Source organism: Olea europaea, chromosome 2, assembly GCF_002742605.1.
Source record: "Olea europaea var. sylvestris chromosome 2, O_europaea_v1, whole genome shotgun sequence".
NCBI classification, from domain to species: Eukaryota; Viridiplantae; Streptophyta; class Magnoliopsida; order Lamiales; family Oleaceae; genus Olea; species Olea europaea.
In genome coordinates this window covers 10,824,529-10,833,236 of record NC_036238.1, presented here as the reverse complement: position 1 = coordinate 10,833,236, position 8,708 = coordinate 10,824,529, and the positions used below count along the sequence as shown (strand labels likewise).

The 8,708-nt window shown below is 32.9% G+C and overlaps 1 protein-coding gene across 1 annotated transcript; it reads right to left on the bottom strand.

Moving 5' to 3' along the window:
* Window positions 1–23: 23 nt before the first annotated feature.
* LOC111410785 (E3 ubiquitin-protein ligase RING1-like) lies at window positions 24–3,329 on the bottom strand. The gene is made up of 2 exons (XM_023041315.1): window positions 2,124–3,329; window positions 24–185 (listed from the first exon to the last, which is right to left on the bottom strand). The coding sequence occupies exon 1, from the start codon at window positions 3,256–3,258 to the stop codon at window positions 2,125–2,127; it is 1,134 nt and encodes a 377-aa protein (XP_022897083.1). The 5' UTR covers window positions 3,259–3,329; the 3' UTR covers window positions 24–185; window position 2,124.
* Between the last annotated feature and the right edge of the window lie 5,379 nt (window positions 3,330–8,708).

Sequence of the window (8,708 nt, the reverse complement as noted above, 5' to 3'; positions counted from 1 at the left end):
AGCTCAAAGGCATCTAAAATGAAACATGAAGGCTTAGTTGAGGCTTTCAAGTCTCTCTGAGATCACAGGTACAATCAACATCTATGTACAATGCCATAAATGTAATCCTCCAGAACAACATCGTCAAAACCCAAACAACCAGAATTGAACGAACCTGATCAGTTATTACCCCCATCTCTGCACATCTATCATTCAAGCAAAACCACTTCTAATCATTAACCTAAAAAACTTCAGTAGTTGCGTACTAAAATTATCATGACAAATATGAAATCAATTATTTCCAGACAAGAATTATATACACGTATGATATATCTATGGAAGGGGCAAATTAGGATATAAGAGGTCCAGTCAAACATAAATGATGTAGCTCGAAGTGAGAAATATAACAAACACGTGGTCGAAGCTCACTGATTCCAAAGGAATATTGGGAATTGACCAATCAATATTTTGATGATTCAAGAATGAATACGTTATTCACTGATTCATGAGAATATCAAAGAGAATCTATAAAGAATAGGAGAAAAGGCTCCAAAGTTCTTCAAGCTTTTTATTCATCAAAAACAAAAGAATGCTTCTACTAACCATACAAGCTTATAAATAAGTTTTTTATCCATTCCCAAAAGACTAATCTCTCTTTCTAAAGATGTAAACACACATGAAATAAAGTAAAACAACATGGACTAACTAGAATAAGGAAACATCAACTAAGCACCAGCCAAAGCAATCTGCTCATTTTGGTCCCATTCAGCACTTCTTTAATTGAGCATATCATATCATGATCTAGTTGGCAATTCTCTCGTGTGCATCAATAAATCATTCATGAATATGAAAATATACTTTGTACACCGTTTAATATGCTTTCTGAATGCATTTAAATATACATCAAGCAAAACAAAAACTTTTTATTATGTACAAAAATAAATTTGAGAATCCAACACAAAAAATAAGTAGTTAATAAATGCACAATAGTTTAGGGAAAACGGAGTATTTACCCAAAAAAAAAAAAAAAAATACAGATCACCTAGAACAAAAAGCGACAGGATATCTTAGATAATAATAAATAAGCATTTTTCTTGTTATGCTTGGAACTGGGGAGAAACAATACCAAATAAACTGATTTCATACATACAATGAAATGAAAATCATGTTAGGTCAAGCTTTGGCAGAATCTTTCATATGGTCCTGCTAACAAATCTAAAAATTAATGATCCCATTTTAAGATGGGAATAACCTCTTATACCCGATAAGCCATAAAGTAAGGTATCCCAATCAATATTGTGTAACTATGAACCCCTACTCAACTATGCAATTACTTTTAGTTAAATCTCTCTTATTTCAATGGTCAAGCAGCTTTTGCATTATTAATGTGAAAGCTTAAATAATCTATTAGATGAACACAAATTGAAAAGAAAACTAATGTCTGGCTTCGACTTAGAATACGTGTCAGTTTGAGAATCATGTCAAAAGAAAAAATTCAAACAGGACTTCACCAATGCAATCAATCGGTTGTGAATTACACAAGTCATGTTGACAGAAATTTTCAATCTACATGGCTGTCTTAAGAGTCACTAACTTGATTGTGAAAATTTCATGACGATCAGAAAATCTAGTGCAAAAACAAACAAATTTGGCGACCTGTTGAAAAGACAGTCATCATAAGGAATTATGTTTTGCATCGATTGCAATAAAGACCGCAATTTTATAGCAGAATAATGAGACAAATGGCAGAAGAGGGACGACCTTTTCCCAGAAAGCTCATAACTGCAGATTTTGCAACAGTACCTTATCTACACACATTTCTGAACCATGCAAAATGAAAGCCAAACGGGGTTACTCATGTACTTCTTTTGTTTTATATGAACTATGTCTAAGATCAAAAAATATGGTTACCCGATGGATAGCAAAGCTATCCAATGCCTTGTAAGTAAAAATGTAAAAGACTGTTCCCCCTCTGTATATTTTCCATGAAGCAATGTAATTTGTATTAAATCATATTTAAATTTTATACTCATTTCCCTTATACAATTCAAGCACATTGCATTGTAATTAAATATATAAACATACAAGAAGAGTAAATCACTTCAGCACAAAAGCAAATGAAAAGTTTTACATAATCGACATACTTTAGTCCAGGTCCTCCTCTCTAGCCTGTCCTCCACCAGAGCCTGCATTTGATGCCCCACTATTCTCATTGTTGTCGGTGTTCCCTCCTTGGTTACTGCCAGCTCCACCTCCACTGTTGCTTGTCTCTGCTGGAGAATCAAGACCTCTGAAAATCCATGGCAGTGATATCCTAAACCTCCTCTCCATCGTTCTTGGTATTTGATTATCATTAGTGCCAGTCTCCTGACCTCCACCGACTGAGGCCAAGCCTAAATTATTATTGTTACTATTTCTGCTATTATAGCTCACTTGCCCAGTTCTTCGATTTTCATAATCTGGGTCATCAGTGGGTAACTCATATCTACAAACTGGACAAGAATTATGCAACTCAAGCCAAGGTAATATACAATCTTTATGGTAGATATGTTTACAAGGCATTTGCTTTGCTTCCTCGTTTAACCCAAAGCTGTCTTTGCACACGGCACACTGGGATGAATCTGTGGCCAACAACTCCTCCGTGATCTTTATATTTGGCAACCCATCCACCGCAGACTTAGATGCAGGTGGGGTTCCATACCTGTTGGGATCGTTCTCGGCAAGTTGCTGAATCAATTGCTCCAACCCCGGCCCAACAAAATAGTCACCAAGATTAGAAGGTAGCCCAAAATCAACCCCATGTCCCAGACCTCCGCCACCCGGCCCCTCAAAAACAAGCTGAATGTTCGCACCACGTGACTGGAGACCATTCACGTACTGGTTTAGAAAGGCGAAGGGATTGAATTCATCAGAGGATCGGGAGCCTCCGAACAAAGAAGAAAGATCGTTTAATCCTCCACCTCCACCGCGAACAGAAAAGGCGGCGCCTCGTGGGGTGCCGGTGGCGGAGGAGAAGATAATGGGAAGACCACCGAAGGCTGCAGAGGGAAAATTTTCAGAGAAAAATTGGTTGGGGTTATCACTGGGGTTGGTAGGGTTTGAGGGCGGTACGGTGTCGGATTCTTCGAGAAAGCCGCCGTTGCAATTGGGGCAAACGAGCTCTGCGGTGGGAGACGGTAAGGGAATTATGGTGACGTTGCCCTCGCATTGGTAACAGTAATACTGTTGTGCGCCGCCGCAATTTCCGCCACCTCCGCCGGGAACTTCCGCCGACGACATTTTATTCTGTAAGATGTGTATACGTATGCGTAGAGAGAGAATTTGGGAAGTGAAAAATACGAAGTTTGAGAAAAACGTGATGGGGGATATTTATAGTGTGTAATAAGGAAGGATTCTCTCCAGTTAGATAGGGTCCAATTTCCTACGTTACGAGTACTCATTTTTGGCTTTGAAATAACATAAAGTATAACTTTCTCAAATAATGTTACTTGTACATACGTAGCTATATAAGGATTTACATGTAGATGAGACGTCAAAAAGGGAATAAGGAATTTTTTTTAATATTTGGTTGAAAAAATTATAATCCAATCATATCTTACCATATCATGTGTATGAAATCTATTATTTACATGTAGCACAATCGAATTTTCTAACTTTTTTTCTTTAACGCACAAACATTGCAACTATATTTGAAGATGTATCTCTTGTGTATCGTACCATGGTTGCTTTCTATGGTTCCTAGCGTCTACTAAGGATGTTATGTGGGGCCAACCGACAGGCTATGTTTATTAGGGGTGCTAAATGGCTCGCCCCACTTGCAAGTCGAGTAGAAAAATTGGCTCATAATTGGTGAATTAAATACAATTTAACTAATAAAAAATTGAAGACTTGCGAGTTGATAGGGCAAGCCGAGCGTGACGATAGAGAAGTCAAGCGGCATGACTTGACTCAATCCATTTAATACTCTTAGTGTGTACCATGTATATATAGTGAAAAATTTAATATCATAATTGACATAAAGTTCTTACCTTAGTTGTAATGCCAGCCATTTGCCTATTTACAATAAGATTAATTCCTCTTTTTCTTTATACTAATGTGGTGAATATCTTTACACGTTAGTTAATTAATGGTAAAAAAAGCATATATAGAAATGATAGGATGGTGTGAGTAGAACATTGAGTTACAAATAACGGTTTGAATTGTGAATTTCAACATTTACTCTCATTTATGATTCATTGATAACGAAATGAGTGACGTTTAAATATATCTGGAACAACTGAATTTAAAGTTTATCCTATTTTGACTTGTAGAGCACCTTTCTAAATGTTCTTTTGTTATGAATTATATGTTGTACAATTTACACAATAGGTACATGTGGATACAAGAAGCAAACAAAAAGATAGTAAAGACCAAAAACATCGCATTATTTAGTATAAGTAACTGGAATAGCAAAGTACTAATCTAGATTAGTTATAGAGCCAAACTATAGATAATGTTTGGCTCAATAACCATTTCATGAGTAGCTTAAGATACAAGTGATATTTTAAAGTTGATTAAAAAATTTCAAAAGCTATTTCTTGCTACATCTTGCACTTCAAACTGGAATGAGACAAAACGAACCAAAAACCATTTCTAACTTGCATGATTTCTCCAATGATTTAACATTATGCATCATTTAAAATTTTTAACACCGGATTCGTTAACTGTAATGCCTTTGCCACTACCATCTTCGTCATCTTCTTTGTTTTTGGAATGTGAAGGACTAGAAGTTAAGAATAATACCCTTTTGGCTGACGATGCATTATAATCATGTTGCATCCAGTGGAGTGATTCAACAAATGGAGTTAAAGATGTGCTTCCAACAATGCTAACATGTGGAGTTTTTCCTGTTGTTGAAGATGACATCGTACTTGTATTCTTCTCCATGTTTATGTTTTAAAGCTTTCACGTAGAAAAGTAGAACTTCATTTGTTGAGGTGTGGATTGATTCTGGAAGGGATGTGTTGTGATGCTAAAATAGAAATGTTTGATATGGAAATGTAAATGAATTTCAAAAATGTGTTCGAGGTGGGTACCAGAGTTGTTTGTTTCATTAATGTGAGGGCAAAGCATTATAAGAAATTCTCAACATGTTTTCCTATAATTGTAGCATCAATATATCTTGATGATTCTTGCAATTGGATAGAAGCTCTTGCCGTATGGTAATATGACATAGATGACATAAGAGCTGGAAAACAAGGATTGTATTAAATTCTATTTGATGTATATGCAATTATTACTTGGAATAGCATGGGCTTGAGAGTATTTGTAGAATGAAGAGCAATGGATTTCATCGGAATCAACATATGTAGACTTATTGCAGTTGTTGCACAACATGCACTTAAAAGATTGATCATGATGTGCGATATGTGGTTCTTCTTTTAACGAAAAGTAGCTTTGTTGTATTCACAAATTAAGAATGAGTTAGTAATATGTATGTTTAAAAAGAAATACAAAGAAAAATATATTAGAGTTTAGGAAGATGAAATATTAAAACAAGGTTACATACCACAAGCAAAAGTCCCTCTATATTTCTAATTCGAGTTATTTTATCTTCCTTTGAAGTGGACACTCTTAAGTCGATGCATAGTAATCTTTCTTCTTTAGCTTTAAAAGAATTGCATCCACCTTGTATTAGATGTGATTAAAGTAGACTCATGTGAGACATTTATTTTTAAGATCATTGTTTGTGTACTTTTGATTAGGAGAATGCCACGAGAATGCTCTATTGATAACATTAAATTTACCTTCCTAAGCTACAAAGAAAATCGGTGTAAGTATAAGCAACCATTCGGTACTAGAATTTGTTATGACTTAAAAAAAAGGAGCAAAGAAAAATACTTAAATTGAATTTAGTGTAAGGGAGATTGCAGATACCTTTATTTTATACATAAGAGCTCGAGAGCATGTGAATGGAAGTTTTGATGGTGACAATAAGGTTGTTGGCATAGAGATGACATGATTGGTTGAAAAAAAATGAAATTATTTAAGGTTTTCTATAGTATTATTTTACAGATTATTGCAAGTTGGTAATGTTCGACTTGAAAATAGAAAATATGCAAGAATCTATAAAATATTTATTGTAGAAAACATTAAATACTTCTTCATTTTATCGACCAATTATGTCCATCTCCTTGTCAACTACTTCATTGTTGTTCCCTCAAATATTTTATTGACATTTTCTCGAGATCTTATGTACAAGTGAACATTTTATCTTGGTATGCAATTTCAACATATCGCACCGTTGAAGTGAAAGTTGCCAGCACTGCTAATTCTCCAATTATGCAAAAAAGTTATCCCATAAGCAACTTTTCAAAATTTCTTGAAAAGAAAAGTAGACCTAGAAACAAATAGAAAAAGTAGACGAAATGAATGTTCTAAACCACAAAAGCAAAACGAAGGCATATCCCATTAACAAATTTTCAAGATTTCTTGAAAGAAAAGCAGATCTAGAAATAAAGAGTTTTCAAATGTAGAAAGAAAGGAAAAAATGAGACGAAATAAATGTTCAGGAACCACAAAAGCAAAAGGAACACTACTCCACAAAAGCAAAATAAAATGCTCATCCGATAAACAAATTTTCAAGATTTCTTAAAAGAAAATCAAATCTAGAAACGAAGAGTTATGACATCTAGAAAGAAAGAGAAAATGCAATGTCCCAAATTTTTATTACTAATCGTTATATTTAAAATTAGGAATTATGAGTGTTATTATTAAAGTCTAATAACCTTATTAGTTATTGGCCTAGTTAAATGACTTTATTGATTACTAGCCAATAGTTTGAGGACCTAAATGGAGAGTTAATTTGGAAATTAAACGAAATCATGTGTGAAATATATGTAAATATATATACCAGTTAGTCAAGAATAAAGATAACTTATTTGATCATATGCATTATTCACCTCATTTTAAGCAATGTAACTAATTTGATCGCATACATTATTTATATCAAAAGTCAAGTCAATTAATTTAACCACGTGATTAAAGATATTGATTTGACAACTTTAATGACAGTGTACCATTTATGCATTGATCATACCTAACTTCTAGCTATTTCCTTTAACTTTTCTACGCATGGTCCAAGAATTTACATTATAATTAGGAGATAAACTCAATATTAGACTATCTCTCACCAACTATTTACACTTTGTCTCTTTATCTCTATCACTTTATTTCTCTGCATTTAGTCTTTCTCTTGTCCTTTTCATATTAAATATAGTTATACACTTAAAAAATCACACAACCCCACATGCGGCTCAATGATCTCTCTCCAACAATCACTTTTTCTATCATTTTGAATTGTAAAGTGAAAGGTAAGTGTGTTATTAAGTTATTACATGAGTAATGCTATATATGTTATTCCTTGGCTATGTTAAGTTATAGTCCGTATTATGTATAAGATTTGTATGGACGGATTGTTGTATAGTAGTGATATGCATGGAAAATTTGGTACCATCTAAGTTAGATCAAATTTTCGTGTCTCCCTTCGCAAGTATGAAAATTAACATGAATTGCATATACATAAATAAAATTTACTTATGCACACTTATTGAGATTTTATCTCACGTTATGTTCTTTTTTGCCATTTTTGGAAAATTAACGGTTCGATGCAGAGATGAATGCCATCGTAGGATATTTAAAATATTTTTCTTGAAATTATGTCAAATTTTATTTAATTTATATTTCGAGGAAATCGATGAGGACATGAAATTAATGCAGAGATGAATGACATCATGGGATATTCAAAATAATATTCACAAAATTAAATCAAATTTTATTTAATTTATGTTGAATTCGTTTCAAAATTTTCTTATGTCAAATGTATTTTCTTAAAAACTGGCTTATTATGAATAATGTTGAATCATAACTATTCATTAAAAATCATATTGATTCATTTAAACTTTTTTATTTAAGTTTGATTTAAATATTAGTGACACTCAAATCGTTTAAGAATTCGGGTTGTCAAAATTGGTATCAGAGCGAGTCTATGTTCCTATAGACTGCAATAATAAATAAATAAATAAATAAAAATAAAAACAAATTAGATCTTAGTGACACACATTTAAATCAATGATTTTCATTAAGACATTATTTTACAATATATATAGGGACTAAATGATTTCTTTTAATTCACCATGATGCCATACTTCCAAGTCATCTCCCCTCAAATCGGGTTTCTCGTATGTTTCATTGCTAAATGTAATATCTTTAACTGTACATATGATTATGTTAGTTATGTAAATAGTACAATTTATGAGGCATGAATAATTATGACTTGTACGAAAATTATAAGTATCATGAATTATTTGCTTACCTATCGCAACATGAAGTATTAAAACATGTCATGTTCCTATTTAATTATAATGTGTTGCATATAAATATGTAATAAACATTATATTTAAAGTATTGCTTGATTTCAATTATCTAAAATTGTTGCTAAAGAATTTAGAAAGCCCTTAAGTTAAGAATATCAATTAGGAACAATATTAACAACAACAACAACAAAAACAACAAAAATAAATAAATAAATAAATAAAAATTCATATTTTGGGCACCTCTAGTTTTCATGTATGGTTTAAGTTTTCTTGATTTGCGTATTTACAAGGTTGATAGGTTTTGTCAAAAAGATTTAAACTGTTTAAGGAGAGTTTGGGATTTAAGCGATCCACTTGTGACATCCCTCTTTTCCT